The sequence below is a fragment of the Globicephala melas genome, chromosome 7, assembly GCF_963455315.2.
Source record: "Globicephala melas chromosome 7, mGloMel1.2, whole genome shotgun sequence".
Classification (NCBI taxonomy): Eukaryota; Metazoa; Chordata; class Mammalia; order Artiodactyla; family Delphinidae; genus Globicephala; species Globicephala melas.
This window is the reverse complement of record NC_083320.1, coordinates 60,511,282-60,537,384: the sequence shown is the minus strand read 5'-3', so window position 1 is coordinate 60,537,384 and position 26,103 is coordinate 60,511,282. Positions and strand designations below refer to the sequence as shown.

The 26,103-nt window shown below is 33.8% G+C and overlaps 1 protein-coding gene across 17 annotated transcripts in view; it reads left to right on the top strand.

Annotated features, from left to right (window-relative positions):
• DYNC1I2 (dynein cytoplasmic 1 intermediate chain 2) overlaps positions 1 to 26,103 on the top strand; it is a 114,152-nt gene that overhangs the window by 82,248 nt on the left and 5,801 nt on the right. For 11 of the 17 annotated variants that reach the window (XM_060302261.2, XM_060302250.2, XM_060302251.2 and 8 more), the window contains 10 exons: positions 1,148 to 1,207; positions 3,357 to 3,472; positions 13,330 to 13,425; positions 13,653 to 13,815; positions 13,929 to 14,028; positions 14,520 to 14,645; positions 15,541 to 15,687; positions 16,050 to 16,163; positions 16,477 to 16,610; positions 17,501 to 17,645. In XM_060302261.2, coding sequence (XP_060158244.1) covers positions 1,148 to 1,207; positions 3,357 to 3,472; positions 13,330 to 13,425; positions 13,653 to 13,815; positions 13,929 to 14,028; positions 14,520 to 14,645; positions 15,541 to 15,687; positions 16,050 to 16,163; positions 16,477 to 16,610; positions 17,501 to 17,645 — 1,201 coding nt within the window. The remainder of the gene's footprint in view (positions 1 to 1,147; positions 1,208 to 3,356; positions 3,473 to 13,329; positions 13,426 to 13,652; positions 13,816 to 13,928; positions 14,029 to 14,519; positions 14,646 to 15,540; positions 15,688 to 16,049; positions 16,164 to 16,476; positions 16,611 to 17,500; positions 17,646 to 26,103) is intronic. The other 6 variants (XM_060302262.2, XM_030852002.3, XM_030851982.3 and 3 more) reach the window with 1 other exon arrangement.

The window sequence follows — 26,103 nt, the reverse complement described above, 5'->3', positions numbered from 1 at the left end:
TTCTTTGTGTACACACAATACCATTTAAATCCCAAGATCTTTCTTTATATTTTTAAAATGAAGTATTTCTCTAGTTCAGTTCATCTGATTGCTTTTACTGATAAATTATAGAGGCAAGTATAGAAATCATTTCTTGTATTTAAATATTATAGCAGTTTTAGTTGTATATTGTCATTTGTTATATATGTGAAAAACAAATATATTTGACAAAGATGGTAGCACCGAATGTACTGTGCTTAACTTTTCAATAGGGACTATGAGCATCTTACAGTACTGTACATAATTATCTTATTATCGCTAACCTTTCAAGAGTGCCAATGTCATAAAGCAGCTTTTATTCTAGTAATAACTAAATTTTCCTTAAATCTTTTGGAAAAGATCCCACGTAAGTTGTTTACCCAATAGGCAAGGCTAAAATACAACCGAATATTTATTTAGGATTGATATTCTCCATAAGTTTAGTTAGTTTAGGTAAATCCTTTGAACATAAAATATTTTTCCTGGGGGAAAAAAATCTACTTTTTCCTAGAGACAGAAATCTTTAGCTGCTTTCTAAAGCAGATGACATGTAAGCCCAAGGCAGTGCTTAACCCATAAATTACATAAGGGTCACATTTTGGAAACTTTAGCTATTTTGTATCCCAGTGGAATAGTCTTTGGTTTTCTTACCGAAAGGCTTATGTGTTGACTCATTTCCTTTACCAATATGACAATTTCCTGCACACATTTAATGCTTTGGGCAAGATTATAATATGTTAACTAAGATGTTTTTACTAATGTTTTTTTCATTAGGAAACTTAAAATTTCAACTTTTTTTTTATAGCTTAGCTTGTTATCATCCAAAAATAATGTGTTATTTGGGATGTTGGATGTTTTGGCTGTTCTTAGCCATTACTATGCAATATTAGTTTCCCAAAATCTGAAAATACTGTCTTTTAACTATTCTAGGTTGTATGTTTGCATCTTTAACCATATTATGCTTATTGCATGCAGTAGAGCATTGAGTGATACCTGATGTTTTTTTGTACTAACCAGAACATGTGGGTTTTAACTGTGAACCGTACTTTAGCTATTCGTAGAATGTATTTGCTTGACTAACTTATGGCCTTTTTTGCTAATGCTTCATGGTTGTCCTACAACCGTTTAGGACGCTGCATTGGGATACAGATCCATCAGTTCTTCAGCTTCACTCAGATTCCGATTTGGGGTATTGAATAGATTTATTACCTTCCCTCTTTTATAATTAATTTAATTCTTTGTGAAATTGTCCTAATTTTATTTTGCTTAAATTTCTAATATTCAGGTAATAGTTTGAAGGGTGATATTTTATTGTGACACCTCATTTATCCTCTATCATTTGTGAAAGACATATTTTATGTATCTGATTTTAGAGGTACCCTAAGTCTACCCATTTAAATGTCCAAATTACTTTTATTATTTCTATATTTTTGATGTAAGTTTTTCTACAATGTATTACAAACTTCCCATACTTTTTCTAATAAATATGCTATATGTAATTGAACCTTTTCTAGGTTACTCAACATGAATATTCATTTATTTTTCTATATTAAAATTCCCTGATGATTTCTAAGGTTTTGAGAGGAACAGAGCTGTTGGTTTCTACACCGTGGCTCCAGATTGCTATTGATTTACTCATTAATTCATTTATTCATTCGTTTATTTATTCTAGTCTCCAATGCAAACTATAAATGTTTGCTACTGCCATTGTGCCTGACTCAGATAGCTCTTTTCCCTTGATATTTTGCAGCTTCTAAAACATATGACCAACACCTTTAGGAATTATGTCTAAAGTTAAGAGTTAATAAGCCTTGAATTAGGCCATATAAGAAAAGTATATGAGCTTCTTGTACATTAGCTGGTAGGCCTCTCTCGGCTGCCCTGAGGCTTCCCCACCCCCCAGTTGCTTGCTTGTTCTCAGTAAAAGTGGCTTTGGATAACTGAGGTATTACCTCCCTAAATCTATCCCTAAATCTTAGAATATTTTGTTTGTTTGTTCTAGTATTGTGATTTTTACCTATTAAACCCTATATGTATTCAAGTTAGTAACTTGTTCCTAATGTTGGCTTGACTGTTTTTTATCAGATATGTGAGTGACTTACTTTTCATATGGTTTACATCTTAAATATCAGAATATAAAGTTTCTTATTTCCGATTTTGTTCTTAGAATACTAGATTACTTCAAATGTACTTAAAATTTCCCATTTAATTCTTTGATTATGCTTTTTTTTTTTTTCTTTAAGGCTAGATATTCCCAAGGTAGAAAACACATTAAAATTTTCTTATGGCCCACATTTGGGACCTTAGAGAAAATTAATTCTTTAAATGTACTAATTTTATTAAACTTTTTTGTACAGGATTTTGAAAAGGATGTTTATATAAGAAAAAAGTTTAGTTTATATTACCAATGTTATATTACCAATGATATATATATATATGTGTGTGTATATATATATTTCAGATATCCTCCTTTATATTCTGGAAGTTCCACCACTGTTTTTACTAGATATTCTTTTAAGACAGATTCATCATTGAGAACTTTGGGAGTTTGGAAGCATGCTATATTTGGTTTAGAATTTAGACATCTACTATAATAGCCACAAGTCTCTTCTTCTGTTTGTCAGAAAAGAATGTATTCCCCCCTATTTAAAACAGAAGTGGCTTTAGTAATTTCATGATATTCAGAAGATATGTGGCTTTAGTTTAGGTCTAACATGTTTGCACAATAGTTTGTCCGTATGTGAATCAAGGACCATGTTGACCGTGCAGAGATTAGAGATTTAAAGTTTAAATATTTTATTTTAAAATCTAAATTGACTGTATGATTCTCAATTTCTGCAGAATATAAGTAGAAAAAATGGTTTTCAACAGAAACTTCTTTCTAACTCTTAAAGCTGAAGTCTTCTGATGGTGAAGGGAACTAAATGTGGTCTGAGTGAGATCCACATATTTGACTCTTGAAAAAATGTCCAGAATCGTATCCCTGCTAAAAACAGTTCTCATAACCAATCTTATTCAGCAGTCTGCTCTGAAATTCCTCTCCTCTTACTCTGTTATTACCCACACATTTGTTCTAAGAAACTAAATTATTTGCCTTTTTAAAGTGAAAAATAAACACCTTGAATGATTCGGAAATATCTTTTGTTTTTGCTACCTTCTAATTCTTTTGTTAAAATAAAGCCAATTGTTCATTTAAAATTTCTTGAATAAAACAGGGATTTAAATTACACTGTTGGATATATAGTGTTTAATTATTACTTTTATAAAATAACATTATTTGATGTAGTTAAAATGTATCATTTGTAATATTTAAAAACATTTGTGTTCACTTTATTTAGACGAGGACCTATTAAACTTGGAATGGCTAAAATTACACAAGTTGACTTTCCTCCTCGTGAAATCGTCACATATACGAAGGAAACTCAGACTCCAGTTATGGCTCAACCCAAAGAAGGTGAGTATCTGTCCTTAATATGATTGTCATTAAGCCGCCATATTAAACAAGTGGATTCTTTCCTTTTTTTTTTTGTTTCTTCTTCCTTTTTTATTTTTTGGCATATTTCCTTAGGGGAATATTATAAAAGTAATGCTTTGGATTTCTGTATTTATGTATTTGTTCTTTAGAGTTTTAAAACTTTTTCTTTTAAGAGTTAACAGAAATATAAGCTGTATGTATGTTTTTAATTTTGTTGACATAAATGTAAATATTTCCATTTTCATATTGTCGTTGCTGTGTGCTGCTTTAGAAGCAGAAGAACTTAAGCATGTTCTATTTCTGTGTCATGAACATAATTAATCCCAAAATGAGAGTATCAATATATCCCATAGCAAATGAAATCATGTAAATTATTCAATATTTTCTGTGGAGTATACTGTATTCTGATATACTGTCATTGTTAATCCATATTAATGAACAAATCTAGACCTAATTCATAAACTTCCTCTTTTATGATCCAAGGGCTCTACTGTGTTGATTATATAGCAGTTTTTAATCTCTGTGAAACAGCCCCAGGATAACATTTTTATCCAAGAGTTTTTTTGTTTTGACCATGTGAATGTTCATCTCTATGGATACATATTTTTCATTCCTACTGCTCTGTGGTTTGGTAAGATAGCTTTCACAGGTGCAAACTCCTCCTTTTACCAGAAAAAAAAAACCCTGATGGTTTTGAGACATAAGCCACTTAAAAAAAAGAAGACATGGGGCTTCCCTGGTGGCGCAGTGGTTGAGAGTCCGCCTGCCGATGCAGGGGACACGGGTTCGTGCCCCGGTCCGGGAAGATCCCACATGCCGCAGAGCGGCTGGGCCCGTGAGCCATGCATGGCTGCTGAGCCTGCGAGTCCGGAGCCTGTGCTCTGCAATGGGAGAGGCCACAACAGTGAGAGGCCCGCGTACCACAAAAAAAAAAAAAAAAAAAAAGACAGGAAAGATAAAGTGTTGAACTACCAGTATGGAAAAAACTAATACTGTAGGATTCTATAATTTCCAGAAAATATTATTTTATTAACTAGTATATTCAAGTGTTATAGTTTCTGTCTTTTGGGAGCTATATTGTTAGATATGTTAACTCAGAAAGTGAGTAAAATAGCCAAAATGAGGGTATAGGGACTCATTTAAAAAATAAATCAGGCTTTTTTTCCTTCTAATAATAATTTGGAGATTTAGCTTTACTTTGAGATGCTTTTTGGATTGTTTGAAATGTAAAGCATTCTGAAGCTATTTTGGGTAATACCTATTATAATATACCTATAATTAGTTTAAGTGAAGACTTCCATTTAAAAAAATTTTTTTCTTTTTTTTTTAATAATTGTAGTAGTGTATCATAGAGAATTTAGAGAAGACAGAAAGGGTAGGAAGTGTCTGTTATACCACTATGTAGTAGCCAGTTTCTAATCTGTTTTCCATGATATATTTTTTCAAAAATTATATATGTATATATAAACAAACATATGTATATACACACATATGGTTTTATATCCTACTTGAAATTTGCATTTTTAATTGCTTATTTTTGACATGCATATAAATTTTAAAGTGTGAATGTGTGACAATGTCTTTGAACTAATTTGAATGTATAGCTACATAGTATATGCCTGGCAGTTTTCAAAAAATTTTTTTTTCCCATTTTTATTTTTCAAGTAATTGGAAAATTTAAAAGATTGTGATTTGTAAAGTAAGCTGATGACCCGGAAGTTCAAGATAAACTATTTTTTTTTTTTTTTTTTTTTTTTGCGGTACGCGGGCCTCTCACTGTTGTGGCCTCTCCAGTTGTGGAGCGCAGGCTCTGGACGTGCAGGCTCAGCGGCCACGGCTCATGGGCCCAGCCGCTCCGCAGCATGTGGGATCTTCCCGGACCGGGGCACGAACCCATGTCCCCTGCATCAGCAGGCGGACTCTCAACCACTGCGCCACCAGGGAAGCCCAAGATAGACTATTTTTTTCACTTTGAAATTATTTAGGGCAAGGCTTTTAGTGTTATCGAACTTCAGCTTCTTTGCCAAATTTTGCATGAGTATAGGGATTGTTTCTTCTTCATTGCTGTAATGCCTGGTTTGAATAGTGTATGGCATGTAGTGAGTACAAACTCAGTAAATATTTGGTGAAGGAATTAATTGCTTTTACCTACTCAGGAGAATGATTTACTTACTTGGGATTTTTTTTTTTTTCATGCCTTTACTGTGGAAGTAACTGCTGGGAAAATAGGTTATTTTCAAGTGTTAATGCTACAACATAATTATTGATGAAATTGGGTGAAAAGACACTTAGTCTCAGTTCTTGGTTTTAACATGAACATATCATGTTCTAATCATTATTTGCTCTTAGATCCATATATGAAACATACATTCTCCTTTATAGCCTTCTTGAATTCCATGATGACATAGTATATAGATATAAACGTGTGCTGTTATTTTATGTTTTATTTATCCCTCTGAATGCTATGAACAAAATTGGACCTTTTAGCATGTTTCAAATATATTATCTTAGCTACTTGTTTTAACGGTTCTTCAAACCTCACGTTCAAATTGATGACTGAAAATTTTAACAGCAAAGAGTGTCTACTACATATCAGGTATAGTGTAAGGCACTTTACATTACCTCTAATCCTCTTACCAAAACCTTGAGAGTTAAAGAGTTAAATATCGGTTCTGTTTACATATGAAGAAGCTGAAGCTGAAAGAGATAGCTTATCAAGGGTCACATAGCTAGTAGCTAAGATTCTAAACCAAGTCTGACTGATTCCAAGGTATGCTTTCTCTCATGCTGCCACTGAAGCAGCACTTTCATGCTTTTATGATAGTCACCTATGGTAAGAAATTCAATTTATATTACAGTCTAGTACAAACATAGATACAGATGTGTACAGCTGTCCCTTGAATTTCACAAGTTCACTTTACACCACATTGGGAGGTGGTGTCCACTAGAGCAGAGAGCTCCTTCCCTGGGAACTACACACAGCATCTCGGCAGAAAGCTGCCATAGCTTTGAACTGTGTCTCTGAGCATCTGTGCTGTATTTATTTTGTGCATCCGTTAACAGGATGTGTCTAAAGTAATTACTTCTTCAATTTACACCACTTCAGCTTAAGAAAGAAAGGTTTCATAGGATTGCTCTACTTTCGAATAGTGGGGGAAACTTGTAACTGATACAAAAGTTTTATGAAATAACACCTTTTCTGCTCTTGCTATATTTCATTTTTTTCAGTGTTGACCATAATACACTAAATTTATTGGCTTAGACCTGTAGTTTGAAAATTACTTCATTAAAAGATAGCATGGCTTAGTTAACTTATTTATCGATAAATTTGCATCAGGATAATATTTTATAGTGATTGGCTAAGAGTAATTAATAAACAGCTTTGATCTTTTATGGTGTTAAATAGAATTTTTCTTATCCTCACTGATAGAAGGTGAAAGTGGCAAGATGGGTGAACTGAGCCCAGTTTCTAATGGGTATGTCTGTATTAGCACCACTATCTTTAAAATTTTCCTGTGTGAACTAGACTTAGATGTTAGTTTTATAAAGGTCCACGTTTATTCATTTGCAACAAGAATTCATGGATTCTGCAAGTTTATTGAGTATATGCTATATACTCGATTATTTCTTTGTTTTTTTTAGTTTCAGATTGAGGTATGTAAGTGAAGGAGAATGCGAAATGTACCCCAATACCATGGAGCCATCCTTAGCCTTTGGAACTATTTATAAAAATGAAATCATTTCCTCTCTATATCATTACAATTATTTTCATGTCCAGGGCTCTTACATTGTTTCTTTTCCTAATTTGTAGAGGTTCTAGAAAGAGGGAAAGAAAAAAAAAACCTGAACTTAAGGTTTTATAATGAAAACACTTTGTGCATAACTGTACTTCTGCTTATCCATTGGTTTAATACAGTGCCTCTCAAACTTAGCCTGGTTGGCTCACGTTTAAGAATTACGTAACAAATTCCAAAACTCACCATGAGACAAAATTGCTGAAATCACAGTTTGAGTGTAACAGACAGTAAATTGAACTTGGGTAGGCAGTATAATTAGTGCAGAAGTAACGTGAGTTACCAAATTGAAGATAAAAATTGGTTTTAGGCTTAACTCTTTTTTTTCATTTTTTAGAAATGGCTGAATCTATTCTTTTAAAAAGCAATTTTTATTCTTCTTTTTTTCCTTTTTCCCTATTCTAGCCATCTTCTTTCAAGTTTACTCTGTAAGTTGGTAGTACCATTTCTGAACTGAGGTGCTTTGCTGTCTTAAAGCACCTACTGTGAATGAAATTGACAAGGAACATGTGACCTCAGTCAATTTTGTTCTCGGCAGGTAAAAGAACTTCTCATGGCAGGAGTGTGGTGCCCACAGATACACTCCTGGAAAAGTTACTTTCTTCTCTTTTAAAAGTTTTTAACTCTTTTGAAAATGGCGTTATTTTTTTCTTATTCACCTCGTCAGTATGGATTTTTTTGTTGTTGTAATTTTTAGACACAGATTTTTAAAGAGGAAGAAATTCCAAAGTTTAATCAGCTTGTTTACACCTGAGGAAACTGAGACCCCAGGAAGTTCATTGATGACCCTATGGTCACAATATAAGAGAATATCAGACTACAGCCAGAACCTGGTTTTTGATTTCCAGTGAAGTGCTATGTTTCGCATATCATTCCACTTTCTTATCTTTGTGGAGTTTTGTAATTATTTTTGGTGTTGATTTAGTAGTCAGATATTCTTCCTCAGGTACGTGTTGATCAGCATTTATAATGTGTAGAAAAATGTTATATGTAAAATAGCTCTTAATTTTTTTATTGCATGATCTTAACATCTGGAATCCACACTTCCCAAGTAGACTAAATCTGTGGGCCTTCTGGTTTAATAGTACCCTTGTCTAAAATGGATTTTTAAAAAAGATCCTGGAATAAATAACACATGTAATAAATTAGTTTTAAACCTCAGAGAATCTGTGAGAATATAAAAATAATTGAAAATTGAAGCATTTATTCGTAACCTTGACTGAAAGACTTTAATCAGCATATCTGAAATTGTGGCCTCAGAAAAATGTAATATTTATGAGATCGCAGATAACAGGATCTGTGTTAATGATGCCAATACTGCCTAAATAAAATCTGAATTTTACATAAAAAGAGACAATGTAGAGAGACAAATTCTGTGTTAAAGTAAATGTTATGTATGATTAAAGTATTACTCCCTTTTTATTTATCTTCCAAATTAGCATTAGATCTATATTCAAAATATTTCCCAATTAAAATTTTCCCTTGTTGAAGATCTAAATTATTAAGGAAATCCAAGTGACCTTGCATCTGATTCTGGGTGTTTAAAAAAATAAAAGGAATGAATTCCATTGATACATTCATGAAGTTTTGTCCTAATATAAGATTTTCTTAATATTGATTTTAAAGAGTATGGTATAAGAAGATGAAATTATGGACAAATGGATCGAAATGAAGTGATTCAAAAGGATGTTGATCCAGAAAAGAAAGGGTTATTTTCAAAATATTAAAGGAAAATCATTCATATCTAACATGTATTTTTCAACTTATGATTGAAGCATTTCCCTCTAATATTCTCATTTTGTTTGTGAAGTTATTAGTTGAAGTTTTGTAAATTATGTTTTTATATGCAACACATTTCCTGAGTTTTGGAACTCAGTGGCAACTTCCTTTGTATCATGAGAAATCAGACTACTCTGTAAATTAGAAATTCTTCATAAGATATTAAACTATCTTAAAATACAGTACACCAGTATGATGAAACTAGTTAATAAATTTATAGACAACAAATGTATTTGCTAAACGACATTAATGCCCCGATGATGATATTTATTTTTGACCTCATACTGAGCATTAATTGTGAGAAGTGATAGAATAAAGAGTATCAGTGTTTAGTGAGGATTTTCTAGGATCTTTCATATTACCTGTTAAATATGTTGTAATATTTTAAAATAATTCAAAGCATGCTTTGTGGCTTATTCTTAGATGTCTCTTAAATGTAGCGTGATATACAGATGAGAAAACTTGCTCTGAAGACTCCTTCCTTCAGCTTAACAAAAGCCACCCATTTCACAGATGATTTAACTTTGATTAACCTACTCCACTGTAACAGATTATTCCAACAACTGGAATTTCATTCTTTGGTGTTATTTCTAGGTGCAGCTTAATTTACAAAACTGCTTTTCTTTCCATCTCACCAAAATACATCACAATTTTGATGTTAACTCAGTAAAAATTCAATGGTTCATTAAACCTAGTCTTAGCATTCATTGACAAGAGATTTGTCATTTTAAAAGTAACTGCTACTTTTATGCATTCTTTACTGCTCAGTTTATAACCTTAGATTCCCTGTCAGAGAAAGCATGGAGTTAACCACTTAGCATATTGCAATGAATATTCATCAATAAATTGATGTGACATGGCAGTCCCATTTTTCAGTCTTCCTGCATTGTTGCAGTCTTTTTTAGTTTTAAATATAGATAATCATGTAATAGGGACTAGCCTAGAAAATCTTTAGAATTGTAATACTATATTTTTGGTCTAATAATATAGTATTATTAACATAATACTATATGTTAATAGTTTTTTAGTAGCTAATTGTATTAGTTTTTAATAAGAGAAGTGTATTTGTTTCAGAGGAGCAGTCTCTAATCTGATGTTACTGATGTTAGGCATTTTTTGCCAAATATTTGGTATATATAGATAATCAGCTTTATAATAAAAATACTGTTTTGTACTTTTAAAGAACAGATCATTTTTGTAATGTTCCTGGAATTTTTATTTAGCTTAGTCATTTTTATGAAGCTTGGGTTTATCATAGTTTTTAATCAGTTTTTAATTCATCTAGAAAGAGAGCTATGTACATTCATTCTAAAATAAAATCCTGAAAACAAGTATTTAAATAGATTATTACTCATTCAAACACAACTAAAGTAATCTATATGGGCAAGTTAGCATGGCAAATGCCATAAAGTAGGCAGATACAGATCACTGTTTACCATACTTCATCTACATTTTAAATTTTAAAAGGAAAAAAGTGTCTGTAAGAACGATCTTTTCTGTTAAATATATAGATTATGAGGTCACTTAGCACTGAAGTACCGACCATATGCATTATGACAGGAATTTGACACCTGTCATTGGAAATGGTACTTAGAAACCGTATAATGCAACAAAGTTGAGAGAGGGAAATATGATGTGGATAGGAGGCTGTAATTTATATCACAGTGCTTAAGAATGACTTGTCCAGGGCGACTCAGATTCCCTATCTTTGATTTTAGGATTTACATACAGTGAACCCTACTAGCCGACAAAATTGATTAAGATAACTGACAGTATTAGCAGAAAATACATATTTTCAGACTTAATTTTTTTATAGATAATTTATAAATTTATTTATTTTTGGCTGTGTTGGGTCTTCGTTGCTGCACGCGGGCTTCCTCTAGTTGCGGTGAGCGGGGCTACTCTTCGTTGCGGTGCATGGGCTTCTCATTGCGGTGGCTTCTCTTGCTGCGGAGTATGGGCTCTAGGCGCACGGGCTCAGTAGTTGTGGTGCACGGGCTTAGTTGCTCCACGGCATGTGGGATCTTCCTGAACCAGGGCTCGAACCCGTGTCCCCTGCCTTGGCAGGTGGATTCTTAACCACTGCACCATCAGGGAAGTCCCCAGACTTAATTTTTAATTGAAGTAAATATCCTGTTATTCTAAAAGTCAACTTAAGTACAATTAAATTATTTTATTACATTACACTGGCGAGTGACTTTATGGTATAATTTCATTGTAATGTTGGAGCAGTACAGTATAGAAGAATTGTTACCAGTTACACTGTTTTCAGATTAATAATCCGTTGTATATGAGAATTCGTCTAAAAAGTACTGTCTTTCTGTTTTTCTATGTGATTATTTTGCCCAAAAAAAAGCTTTCATTTTTTTAAGTAGCACAAAAGCTGTAATTGGCATGCTTTGTAAGGAAGTGTCAGTGTGCAAGAGAGTGGCGATCACTAAGAATTCTTTTACGTGTTCTTTCCCCTTTGCACCACCGCCTCCTCAGCGGGGTCACTGAGATCACTAGCTTTTCTTGAAATGGCCATTTTCACTGGCAGGTGCATTATACCCTGTATTTTCAGATTGTTTTTCCATTCTGAATGTTTGGCAGGTTGATTGCTCTGGCTGCATTGATGGAGAAAGGGCTGACAAATGCGGTTGGGCTGGCTGAAAAGACAGTGATTACTGTTTTCCTTTGTGGCTGATTGAGGCCCTTGAAAGGAAAAATTTTAACCTTCACCATTTGGTTCAAAAGTATGAGCATATATTGAAATCATTCGTGCCATTTATCCTAGTTCTGTAAACTTGTCAGAACGTAAAAATCGCTCAATTTCAAGTAATGTAGGATTGGCATACGTCATTATCATTTTGATTAAGTTGGAGGTTGTATCACTGTGTGCAGTATACAGTGTCATTTAAAGCTTTCTTTCCTACAGGTACAGTTACATTTTTATTGCTTATACTATAGAGTTAGAAAGATTTTCATAACTCTCCAAACCTAACACTATGTGTGTGGTTTGGCAGCTGGTGTGGCCTACAAGCTGCATTTTGTTTGCAGGGTAAAGGCTTATCTGTAGGCCTCCTGGAGTGTGGGTAATTGCATAGGCTCGCCATTGGGGAGAGACAGGATTGGAAGCAGTCAAGCGGAAGAATGTTATGCCATCCCATTGCCACCTTGTAGCAGAAAGACACAATCCCAGCAGTGCCATCTGGTTGTTGCTATCTAGTCAGCTGGCCTGGCTGCTGGGACCATGACTTGGCAGCTGGTTCCCATCCTTGACTATTCTTTTGTGTATGTCGTATGTATGCGTGTTTTAGATAATTTTGAACATAGGTCGGGGAAATGACTATAACTAACAAGTAAAGTCCCCTTACTGAATGGGCTCTTATTACTTGAGATGCGCTTTGCTGCAGACGCCTGCTGCCATTCCCTCATAGACAAATGACACATCTGTTTAGGCAATAAAAATAAGCATTTGCTTAATAAAAATCCATCTCAGTATGTAGTGAAAGAGAAGGTAGGCAGAGTTGTATGTTCTAGAACATTTTAAAATAAGTAATTTAAAGTTATTTCCTGGTTTGGGGGTATAAGGGGAGATTTAATAATTTTTAAAAGTCTTATAAACATTGTATATTATCTCAATATGTATTTTTATTCAAGTTAAGAAAACATTATGTTAAGTGCTTATTGCCACATCATGTAACAGTAGATAATGAGACTTGCATTTAAAATGACAGAATAGAAAATGTGGTCTCATAGCTATTATCTTTAAAATCTGCCTCTCAAATAGCAACCTGAGAGTTAATGTAAGCCATCTTTATGCCATATGAAGACCCATTAGACACTGATGGTTTCAGATCACAAGTAAGCAGCCAGCTCTGTAGGCTATTTTAGACATTTGATTTTCTTCATTTTACAGCATTAATGTGTCAGCATGCTACATAAAACTATGTAGGAGTTGCATGTTGTTCTGTCTGGAATGATAAATGCTTGCAAGCTTTTAGAGATTTCCACGAGGGACTCATCCTAGTTGCTTATATATCTTATTTCAGTTTATGTTGCTACAGAATTTGATATGACTATTGCCGAGTTACCACATAGGTATGTATAAAAACCAAGAAGTTCCACTTAATTCTTTTTTTAAAATTGTATTGATAAAATTTATATTATTTGTACTCTTTTGCTTTTATCTAAAGAGTTGTGATACTTTCTGAAATAATTACCTCAAGAGTTAGCAGTTATTTTCATGAAAATAATTTTTGTGTTATTCTGTTTTTTCAGATGAAGAGGAAGAAGATGACGTAGTGACTCCTAAACCACCTATTGAACCTGAGGAAGAGAAAACTTTAAAGAAAGATGAAGAAAGTGATAGTAAAGGTATCTTAAAGAATTCAACTTTAAAAAAAATAATTTAAAAAATTTTGTTGATTCCTGTTAAGACTGCTTTTATTATTTATATATCAAAGTAGACTAAAATGCTTTAAATCAAAGAGGTGAATCTGCTTGGAAAAGAATGAGTGGCATTCATTGACGCAAATTGTGATAGTGAGGTGACATGATTTGAGTGGCATAAATCCGACTTCAGAAAAACGTTTGTCTCACAGCCCCCCCGCACGAGCTGACTGAAGAAGAAAAGCAGCAAATCTTGCACTCTGAGGAATTTTTAAGTTTCTTCGACCATTCTACAAGAATTGTAGAAAGAGCTCTTTCTGAGCAGATTAACATCTTCTTTGACTACAGTGGAAGAGATTTGGAAGACAAAGAAGGGTAATGTTTAATTGCTAAAATTATGGGTTCAGCAATGTTGAATTACTTTAAGATTAAGAGTGGGAAGTTATAACACAGTTGTTGGGTTTTTTTTTTTTCGTCTTTTTCTGTAGAGAGATTCAAGCAGGTGCTAAACTGTCATTAAATCGACAATTTTTTGACGAACGTTGGTCAAAGCATCGGGTTGTTAGTTGTTTGGATTGGTCATCTCAGGTAAATTATAACATAATTGGTTGCTATTAACTCATTTTTTAATTCCAGTAAGCAGGTAGTTTTAATTGTGGAAACTTTGTGTAATTAAATCAATGTATATTATTGAAAATTACAATGGATGATGGTTCTAAGGTTATGGTTGTCTTATGTACTTAGGAAGAAAGGATTGGAAACACTATATTTAAAAATCAAGAGTTTATTTATGCCACAGCCCAGTTTTACTAATTTTAATTGCTCACCAAATCTCCTTTGGATAGAATTGCAACACATATTTTAATAAAATATTTTAACATTAAAACATTTAAAATAACTAAACTAATTTAAAGTTTTACTAATGTTCCAGCAAGCATAACTCTAGAGATATATTTCTTGGTGAAGTGTTAGGAATTTGTATTTTCAGAATAATTTAATAATAACAGTTGAGTAACTAGGAATGTAAAACAGTTCTCATTATGCATAGCGTTTTTTTCCCACTTGATTCTTGCGAGCAGTATCCAGAGTTACTTGTGGCTTCCTATAATAACAACGAAGATGCTCCTCATGAGCCTGATGGTGTGGCCCTTGTATGGAATATGAAATACAAAAAAACTACTCCAGAGTATGTGTTTCACTGCCAGGTAAGATGGTCTTTTAGCAGTCTTTCCCAAGTTTAAGAATTCACTAATGAATTTAGACAAGTGCCTTTCTTCTTTTCTTGTCAACATAATGATTTCATTGGATTGGCATTTACTAAACCACCCCATATTTGCAAACAGATGTTAACGAAAAACTGAAGACTTCTCAGTTCAACGTGATCTGCGTTTTCTAGCTTTTCTGACATCTCTTATGTTTAATCACACCTAAAGTCCTTTGCAGTTGTGATTTTCTGTTATTGTGATTGATTGTATAAAAGGAATCTTTTATAAAATGTCTTTTCTACAGGGAGTTTCTCAGGAACTTATTTGCTGAATATACAATTAGATGGTTGGCCCACTGAATTACTTATACATGGCCTGAGGAGTTGGAACTAGATAGTTTTAAGTAGAAACATATGTTTGAAGTAGGAAACAGATGCAGATTTTTAAAGTGGATTTAGTGGGAGGTTAGAATTTGCAAGCCTTTCTGGTTGCATAAGTTATAATCTTTTAATAATATCATAATTCTGCAAAAACACTTAACTGAATCAAAACTAGCATATACTCTGTTGTCAGATTACTGTCAGAAGCTAAAGTAGAGCCAGTTATCTTCTGATTTAATGATGTAATCAAATTAAATAATTTTTGCTTTCTTCGATAAATTTCTTAAACATTTCTGTAAACAATCATTACATTTGACTTTTAAGCAAAACTATTCTAAAGCTGTATCTTATGTTCTAAAGCAAAATGAAATTTTAAAGTATATTTATTTACTGGTTTTTTATAATCTCTGATACTTTACAATAAAGGGGAAAATGTTTTGGATATAGATTTATTTTTATAACTTGTCACGCTTCTTCCATTTGAACCTTAAATATAAAAATCTTGCTATTTGCAGTCAGCCGTTATGTCTGCTACATTTGCAAAATTTCATCCAAATCTGGTTGTTGGTGGTACATATTCAGGCCAGATTGTGCTGTGGGATAACCGTAGCAATAAAAGAACTCCAGTGCAAAGAACTCCACTGTCAGCTGCAGCACACACAGTAAGTAAAGGGGTTATTTCCATTAGATTTCTGTCTTCTTTCACCATTAAATACTTAGTAGTGTCCATCAGAGTAGTCTCAAAATGTGTTTCCTTTGATGTGTGAATTTCTCATCATTTAGCAACCAAAACTGAAGGCTTTTTTTTTCCTTTGTATTTTTGGAAATCTATTTTATTAGAAACTTATCTCTCTTCTGAGATAATGTTTCGCTAATCTACGGAATAGCATCGAATTTCACATTAAAATTGCCATCAAGATATGAGACTGGATATGAAACAGAATACCTGTGATTATACAGTAAAAATTATTTCATTTTTTTTTGGTAAAATAATCCCAGAAAACTTTAATATCTCTTTTTTTAGCATCCTGTATATTGTGTAAATGTTGTTGGGACACAGAACGCTCACAATCTGATTAGTATCTCTACTGATGGAAAAATTTGTTCATGGAGTCTGGACATGCTTTCCCATCCACAGGTAGGTTAAACTTGGAAAGCTCTGAAATTTTGAGGCAAATATTGGTATTTTTTTAAGTCTATGTAAACCCTAGCTTATGTTTTTCATAAATGTTTTATAATAGTATTGTAGTAATAGTTTATAAATCTAAACATGTATAAATGTAATTTGTGGTGTATATACTTCATTTTCAAACCTGCTTCATTTAATCAAACTAAATTTATATAAGTATAGTAAAATAATTGTTTACAAACTAATTAAGACTAGAAAATTTTCTTTAAAAAATTAAAAATTATAAGTTTACAAAATAATTTACTCAATTTTTTCTGTGTAGGATAGCATGGAATTGGTTCATAAACAGTCAAAGGCAGTCGCTGTGACATCTATGTCCTTCCCTGTTGGAGATGTCAACAACTTCGTTGTTGGGAGTGAAGAAGGTTCTGTGTACACAGCATGCCGCCATGGCAGGTAAATCTAAACTGGAATTTACAATTATTTAAAATTCTCTCTTGAATAATCGTATTAAAACAAATTGCCTCTTATTCAAGTAGAAATCTGTCCTAGAGCCACTCGTTATTTGTGACAAATTATTTAAATTCAAGTATATAAAATTAAAACTTAAATTCTTTTTTAAAATAAAAGGTTAATTTGGATCATGATGTGTTCTGGATTTTGAGGGTTGTGGTGTGTTGTGATTTTTGTACGTGTGGACATGCTCACAAAAGTTAGTGGTAGGAAGTAGCATTCAGCAATTACAAATACAAAATGCACATGCCACATACTGACCTTTAAAGTTGTAAATAAGATTTTCAGCTGTTTTTCCATCTTGATTTATTTGGACTTTGAGCCTTAGTTCAGTCCTCCTGATAATCACACAGTAATGTCGCATACACGTTTTAAATTGACTAGTATTTCTCCTGCTGTTCAACCTGTTTTGAAATTGTCTAGCTGTACCTTATCAATTGCTTCCTTTAAAAAAAAAATTGAGGGTCCAGATTTCATCTCAAGTACAAATCACCTTCACTTCAAAGCTTTTGATTTAAAAGTAGCCCAGATTCTCTCTCTTACATGTAGCATTCATTTGTCTCTATCCCACCACCTCAGAACCTCAGATATTGGACTTTTGATTTCTGTCATCAATAGCATGATGTTTATGGTTCCAAAATGTACTTAACCACTTTAGTAGCCTTATCAAATCTGGATAGGTAACACTCAACATAATTATTCTTATGTGTTACGAGCACAGAGTTAAGTTTGTTGAAATTATGTCAAAGTGTAATAAATAAACCCATGATAAAATATATTTATAAGTGCTCTACTTACAAGAGATTTCCCTATTTTCACTCTTAATGAAACAGCAAAGCTGGAATCAGTGAGATGTTCGAGGGACATCAAGGACCAATTACTGGCATTCATTGTCATGCAGCTGTTGGAGCAGTGGACTTCTCACATCTTTTTGTCACTTCATCATTTGACTGGACAGTAAAACTTTGGACAACTAAGGTATCTAAAAACAGATGTCTAGTCAAGTACTCACGTTTCTGACACAAGGTGGTGCTCTATTACTACATGGGAAAGACAAAAAGCCTCCTAATAGCTTAGAATGATTTACTGATAGATCAAACCTAATAAGTTACACAGAACATGAGTGAACAACTAGATGTTGAAGTTTTCTTAAAAGTATGCTGACAAGTGTGGTAATCCCACACATGACCCAAGACCAATCTTCCCACCACTTCAGGCTTTTCAAGCACAGAACTGCTTACCCTGAACTGAGTTGGAGGAAAAGCCGCTGAGGATCTCACATGGCACTCACGTAGCTGCCCTATAGCCCAACACAAAAGCTGTGCATTTGCTCTTTGAAGAGCTTTTAGAGGCTGTTCAGAACTGCATTGGCTCACAGAGCTGATGGAAACCGGAGAAAAGATAGATAAAACCTGAGGTGTATAGTAAGTCTTATACAGTGAGACTATACATCATAAACTGGAATCATTAAGAAAGTATTGTGTAAATACTTCTGTGTAAATATATATGATGCATATATATTTTTGTTTTCTGCAATACATAATTTAAATAGTTTGTTTGGGTTTTAATAAGCTTTGAAAAACCATTTATGTTATAAAGTGCTTCCGATCCTACAGCAATTCCAGATAGATGTGACATTGCCATGCCTCATTGAAAGTCTCAAGGCAAATCCAGGTAGGGAACATTTCTTCCTGTGATAGGCCTTGTAGTTTCATTTGACTCCATTTAAAAATTAAAGTGCCTTGACTTTTCTGTCTGGCTTTTCTGCAGTATTACATTGCTGCTGGCAAAGCTGCATACTTGAAATATCAGATTCTATTTAAATTAAGTTAAATTTTAAGCTGTGTTTTTTCATGTTTCTGTCTGCCTTATCCTAACTTTATTTGATTCTTCAATTTCTTTGAGAAAACCTAGTGGTCTTAAGAGATATTCTTCACTATTACAGTGGAACTCATTTATTTATCAAATGCTGGCCTCAGAAATCAGGGATGAACTCACTGTTTACTCTTGTCCTTTCTTGATGCTTTCTTAGTGAGTTAGAAAACTTTCTCTTAAAATTGAACGTTTTCAGGTTTGGGATTAATTAGCAGGCATAAAAATAGCATTTAAGTCTAATGAAGGAAAAACATATTAAATAGTGCTTAACACAGTGTCTAGCATGATAGGCACTTAACAATATTCATTCAGTTCCTCCTTTTCCTCTTCATGGAGATCAGACGCTCGGTTTGAATGCATATACTGTCAATCATCTGTTTTCTTTCCTGGATTGTTCTTGAATTTTTTTTTTTTGAATGAGATTTATACAGTGGCAAAAGGTAGAGGTAGAAGATTCTCACAATCACCAGCAAAGAAACGCATAATCCAGTTAGTAAAACCAAAACAAGATGCAGAATTGGAAAGATGAAGCCAACTCTCTCTCTCTAGGCTGTAGGCAGCTACGTAAGTGGCTAGATTTCTGGTTATGCCTTCACCTGAGTAGTCCTTTATATAGAGACACAGGAAATGTTACATCTTTCTTAGATTGTTGGCCAGCTTCCTTTTTCAGTAATTGAAAAGAATCTTTTATCTATTTGTAGATTTATTATTTTTAATATCTCAGGGCTTCAGTTTGCCATCCTTCTTTTATCTTTAAATTTGAGGCTTCCATTCTTACATATATAACCAAATAGGACTGGAAAATGAAGACTTCTTCTTGTCTAAGCAAGAAAAGAACTTATATTTATGATAGCAGACTGATTGATGCTTGCTTTTGTGGTACTACACAGCTGGTTGATTGGTGGTTGATATTTTTTGTTCTTGTATTTTGCTGTATTTCAACATAGAACTGCCTACTGAATAAGAATGACAGCCAGGCATATCTCTTTCTTTGCTAATTGAGCTAGGCATTGCTTCCTTATGTGAGCTTCATATACAAAACTCATTTATTCATTCAACTGTGATACATGGCTCTCCACTCCCCGCCCCCACCATGCATACATACCTCTCCAATGTTAGTGGCCAAAGGATAGGACAACACAGAACAGGTACTTGCTATAGAATAGCAAGTACCCTGTAGAACTTTATCAGAAGAATTACCTTTTATTCTGACTTATCTTCACACAAATAGTTCTACTCTATGAAGGGTGGAGCAGCAACAGTCTGCTGAGTATTTTTTTTATTTGGCCATATTATGGCTCCCAAGGTCATTGTTTTGATCTTGGATTTATACTTCATAGTCAATTGTGTTGCTGGTATTCATTTTTTCCCTGAAAACTTGGTAGAGCCTCTGTGCTCTCCAACACAATGATAATGAATAATGGGCAAGGTTTTAAAATAATCTCTTCTTAAAACATTGTTCCAGTTCCATTTTAAGCTTTTTACACCAGTATCTTCACGTTCATGAATTTTACAGACTTTAAATGTTTTTCTTTGCCTTTACTTTTTAAGTGTTTTCTGACTCTAGGAATTGAGCCCCCATAAACTGGGAGAACGAATCGTTAGATATTGCTGTGTCTTTGTATCCTTTAAGATCTGTCTCTGCCCCAATAGCGAAACAAGATTCTTTCTTTTTCTCCTTTTCTATAAGTCCTCTAAAAAATCCCTAGAAATCTCAATTTGTTACTGCCTCAAATTTAGTTTCAAGTAATCTACTTCTGTCATCTGCTTCTAATTTTTGCAGAGTCAGGAATTTTAATGTAGTGACAGAGTTCTGGATCATCAAATTGTTTACTTTTTTGAACTCAGTTATTTTTAGTAAAGAAGATGAAGATCGTTTTCCACATTTTGGTGAAGGTTAATTTAAACCAGCCAGGACATTGCTTCTAATATATTTGAAGGACACTGTTAACTTTTTAAAATACCAAATTTGAAAATTCACAGCAGAAACACTTTGGAAGTCCTGAAAAATGGTAGCAAGAATATGTGAGGAGTAGAAGCTTCTTGAAGGTAACTTGAGGATTCCATAAGCACTTGATTAGGGGTAGACCTGATAAATGAGCTTAATATTCCGACCACATTTAACCATACTTGTTACAGATTACTCTCAAAATATAGTAATTATATTTGGAGGGCAAAATGTTTTAATGTATGCACAGTATATTCCAGATTCAACACTTATTTGAAAAGCTTTAACCTTTTTAACTCTTAGAAAATACCATAGTAACTTGTTGGCCAGTGTCCAACCTGTCCTTTGCATAGTCAGAAACTCAGTTTTGTCAGTCTACTAGATTTGATTAGCTACGGAGTGCTGACTAGAACTCACAGGCTTCTAAGACACTGATGCATTGGAGAAGGTTAATTTATTAATTTACAATGAGAAACAACTGCCAGAAGGCCTAAATACTCATGCTCGCCTGACCAGCTCATTGTTTCCCTGTAGACAACCCACACAGGAAGCCAAATTATAATCAGAAGGTTGCTTGGTTAGCAAGGAATTGGAACAAAAGAAGATTTCTGATTTGAATGTGTAGTGGCCTCAAGCAAAGACAGCGTGATTCATTCATCTTCACATAGAGATAACCCTGCCATGGGTGGTAATCCTCAGGATCCATTGACTGAGATGCTGTCTCCTGAGCAGTGCTTGAATTGGGCACTGTCTTCATTTTTCTTGTAAGACTGCTTCTGTATATTTCCATTGCTTTTAATAGACACATTCCTTCTGAAAAAGTTAGTATCTTCCATCAGGTTATATAGGAAGGTATTTCCGCCCTTAGAATTGTTTCTTTTTAATGAGAATCTGTTTATTTCTGTGCCGATCCAAGTGAGGACATACTCACTTCCCATTTCTCTGGAGAGCACCTCACTGTTACGTTCATGGATTTACTATAGGGACTCTTGGTTATTAGTCTAGAACTCCCCAGTTACCCCCAGAAAAATACAGAATTACTGTATTAGTTTCCTGGGGCTGCCGTAACAAATTGGCACAAACTGGGTAACTTAAAATAACAGAAATTTATTCTCTCACAAGAGGCTAGAAGTCTGAAATCAAGGTGTTAGCAAGGTTGGTTACTTTTGGAGGCTCTAAGGAAGAATCTGTTCCTCTTTCCATGCCTCTTTTCTAGTTTTTGGTGGTTGCCAGCAATCTTGTGCTTTTTGGCTTCCAGCTGCATCACTCCAGTTTCTGCCTCTGTCATCACATGGAGCTTTTCCTACTTGCCTCTCTCCAGATTTCTCTCTTCTTTTAAGACAACAGTCGTGCTAGATTTAGGGCCTACTCTAAGCAGTATAACCTCAGCTTAATTACATCTGCAAAGACCCTTTTTCCAATATCGACACATTTACAGGTTCCACATAGACTTGAATTTGGCAGGGGGCTGGGAGTGGGGGGACACTATTTAACCCATTACTGTAAAGAGCTCAGAAAAAAATATGGTTTGTCCCTTGATCTTACAGTGTTTATTTATTTATTCACCACTGTACTAGAATGAGTTACCTTTGATTATTCAAATGCTATCTATTGTTCAAAGAATGATACATTCTTTTGATTCATTTTTTTGAAAAATATGTTTGCAAACCTTTTGTTTATAAGAATTTTAGAGCTGCAGTGACCTTTAGACATCATGTAGTTCAGTAATTCTCAGTTTTGGTCACATTAGAATCACCTTGGCAATTTTAAAAAATTCTAGTGCTCACCTGGCACCCCAGACTGATTAAATCATAATATCTAAAGAGACTCAGGCAACAGCATAATTTTGAAAATCCCTCCAGGGTTAGCGGGATTACAATGTATAGTCAAGATTCAGAACCACTGATAACCTTTGTTTTGTAAATAAGGAAATAGGGGCCTGGAATGATGAAGTGACTTCTCCAAAGCCTTAAAACTAGTTATTGGTAGCCCTGAGATAAGAGTTTATATCCTACGCCCCTCTTCAGCTCTTTCCTGCTGCCTCTCTTCCATTTATGCAGAAGTTCTCTTCAAGTTAAGAAAAAGTATTACTATTAAAAAGTACTTCAGATGATCCATTTGGGATTTTAATTTGCAGTATCATATATAAAATTAATATATTATGAAACAGTTTTGGTGTTGTATGTGTGCTTTCTTTCTCTTTGAGGGGGAAGAATTGTTAATCCTTGGATGACTGTGTTTTTTAAATTAAACTTGAAAAAAATTACAAAGGTTTCTAATTACATTTAAAATTTGGGAACATGTTGCCATTTATTGTATTTTTATTTTTAATATAATCTTTTACCCAGTTATAATGCATCCTGCTTTTTGCCTCTGGCTGCATCACAGTCCACCTAATAGATGAAATATTTTATTTAATAATTTCCTGAGATATTCAGCAATCTTCTTTTTCACTTGAGATATAATTTTTATGTAAGTTTTAATCTAATTTGTATATAACATTTTTCATATTTTATAAAAAATGGAATCATATGATATGTACTTATTTATATCTGGCTTCTTTTGTTCAACATTGTATTTGTGAGAGTCATTTCGTATTGTTGAAGGTAGTTATAGATTGTTTATTCTCTCAGATATATACTATTCCCGTATGTAAATATACCATAATTTGTCCATTCTGCTGCTGATGGTATTTGGGTTGATTGTAGTTTGGGGTTGTTATGGATAATGCTGCTATGAGCATAGTTGTAGGTGTCTTTTGATGGACACAAGCGCTCGTTTCTGTTGGGCATATACTTAGGAGGGAAGTACTTGGCCATAAGGTACGCATGCACTCTGCTTTAGTTGATACTGCCAAGCAAATTTCTAAAATAGTTTTACCAGTTTATAATTCACCAGTGGCATATGAAAGTTTTCCTTGCTTTACAACCTTGCTGACACTTGGTATTTTCTGCCTTTTTTTTCATTTTAATTACTCTGATGGGTATAGTTGTATTGCAGTTTGGTTTTCATTTGTATTACCTTGAGACTAAAGAGGTTATCTTAAGCTCCTTTCCATGTGTTTATTGGCCATTTCTTAAAGTGCCTGTTTAAGTCTGCCTATTTTTCTGATAACCCCTTCTTTAAAAATAAAACATTAATATAAAAAATCTTGTAGACCAATACAGATTCTTATAGAGTCGAGCATGTGTACATGACTGTGAACAACTTCTCTTTTAAGTCTTTGATGAGAGACCATAAAATTGCCTAAAATTGGGATTTTCTTGAAGAAGTATACAAGTGCCTCAGGATTTACAGGTCTTAGCACAGTGTTTCTTAATCGTTGTTGTGCATCAGAATCTCTAGTGGAGCAACACCAAAGAGACTGATGAAGTACATTGAGGGTGGGGCCCTGCATCTGGAGTTTTTAAAAACTCTGCAGATGATTGTGATACTCATCCCAAGTTGAAAACTACCTCAGAGGGAGACTTCACTTGGCATTGTTGCCAAGGAGAGTTATAGGAAAATAATGATCTTAAGAAGGAAAAAAAACCTCTTAGTTTCTGTTTTTAGCTTACTTATAAGTTTTGTTAAAATTTTTGTTTTCTTAATTACAAACAGACATTTTTGGCTATTAAGATAATCATGCAGTTGACAGTTACTGTGAAAATTTTAAATATATAATTTTAAACTTTTTATTATAGAAAATTCCCAATAGATTCAAAAGGAGAAAGAGGAATATAACGAAACCATTGTACTCATTACCTAGCTTCTAAAATTATCAACACGTGACCAATCTTGTTTGATCTATTCCCACTTATATTCCCTCCCCAGTCCTGGATTATTTTAAATGCAGACATATCATTTAATCTATAAATAAGCAGTATGTATCTCTAAAAAGTCATTAAAAAAAAAACCTGTAATACTACCATACCATTGTCACACCCCCCAAAAATGAATAGTGATTCCTTAATTTCATCAAATAGCCAGCGTTCCATTAAAAACATTTTTTTACTATTTACTTGTTTGAAGCAGGATCCAAATGAGGTTCGTTTATTTGCGATTGACATATCTTTTGAGCCGCTCTCTTAAAGTAGGGTTTCCTACCCTGTCTTGTTTTCTTGCTACTGCTGTTGTTGAAGAAACCAGGTTGGTTGTCCTATTAGTTTCTCACAGTCTGGGTTTTGCATTCTTATGGTACTGTTCATATTGTCATGTATAGTTGTAGATGTTTATAATTCTGTAAAGAGAAGCTTACCCTCGTGAATCACTTGGTGTCCTCCAGTCCTTATGTTGACATCTCTTCATTCTTTTTGGTCGTTTGAAGCTTATTCTGCAGTAGGTTCCTCAGGAGGTGCTTGTGGGTGCATTATTCCCATATTCTGAAGAGCCTATCTGTTTATGAAGGTCAGTTTGGCTGTATGTAAAATCCACAGTTTACATTTTTTTTTTGATTACTTTAAATATGTTACTCTATTGTTTTCTGGCAAAAAGCATTGTCAGAAAGTATGATGACAGGGCTTCCCTGGTGGCGCAGTGGTTGAGAGTCAGCCTGCCGATGCAGGGGACACGGGTTCGTGCCCCAGTCCGGGAGGATCCCACATGCCGCGGAGCGGCTGGGCCCGTGAGCCATGGCCGCTGAGCCTGCGTGTCCGGAGCCTGTGCTCCGCAACGGGAGAGGCCACAACAGTGAGAGGCCCACGTACCGCAAAAAAAAAAAAAAAAAAAAAGTATAATGACAATCTGATTTTTTTTTTTTCTTTACTCAAGACTTGGTCTTTAAAAATCTGCATGATCAAATCTTTTTTTTTTTTTTTTTAAGGGTTGAATGTCCTACATACACAGGATTTTCTTTAATATGAAGTTTCAAGCTGTCTTTTCTTTTAGGGGAGTTCTGTTAAATTAAGATTTTTGTATTCTATAGTATTGCTTTGGGTTTTTTTAGGGCCTGCCATTATAAGTATATCTTTGTTAATCTTCTTTGTCTATCAGTTTTTTAAAAAATTCACTTTATCTCTTCTTTCTTTTTTAAAATAACAGTGTTATTGAGATACAGTTCATATACCATAAGAGTCACCATTTTATAGTATACAATTCAGTGGTTTTTGGGTTTTATTAGAGCCATCCTTGTGGTATGAAATGATATCCCATTGTGGTTTTGATTTTCATTCCCCTGATGGAGAATGATGTTGGGCATCTTTTCAAGTGCTTATTTGTATTTGTAGATCTTCTTTGGAGGAATATCTATTAAAACTTTGCCCAAGTTTTAATTGGGTTATTTGCCTTTTTATTAAAATGTTGTAAGAGTTCTAGATACAAGTCCCACTTATCAGGTATATTATTTCCAAATATTTTTGCCTATTGTATAGGTTGTCTTTTCACTTTCTTGAGGGTATTATTTGAAGCATAATGGTATTTAATTTTGATTTAGCCCAATTTATCCTTTTTTTTGTCATTTGTGCTTTTGTTATCTAAGAAATCATTATCAAGTCCAAAGTCACAATGATTTACTCCTATGCTTTTTCCTAAGTTTTATAGTTTTACCTCTTATATTTAGATCTAAGATATATTTGAGTTAATTTCTGTATATGATGTGAGGAAGGAGGGGTCCAACTTCGTTCTTTTGCATGTGCA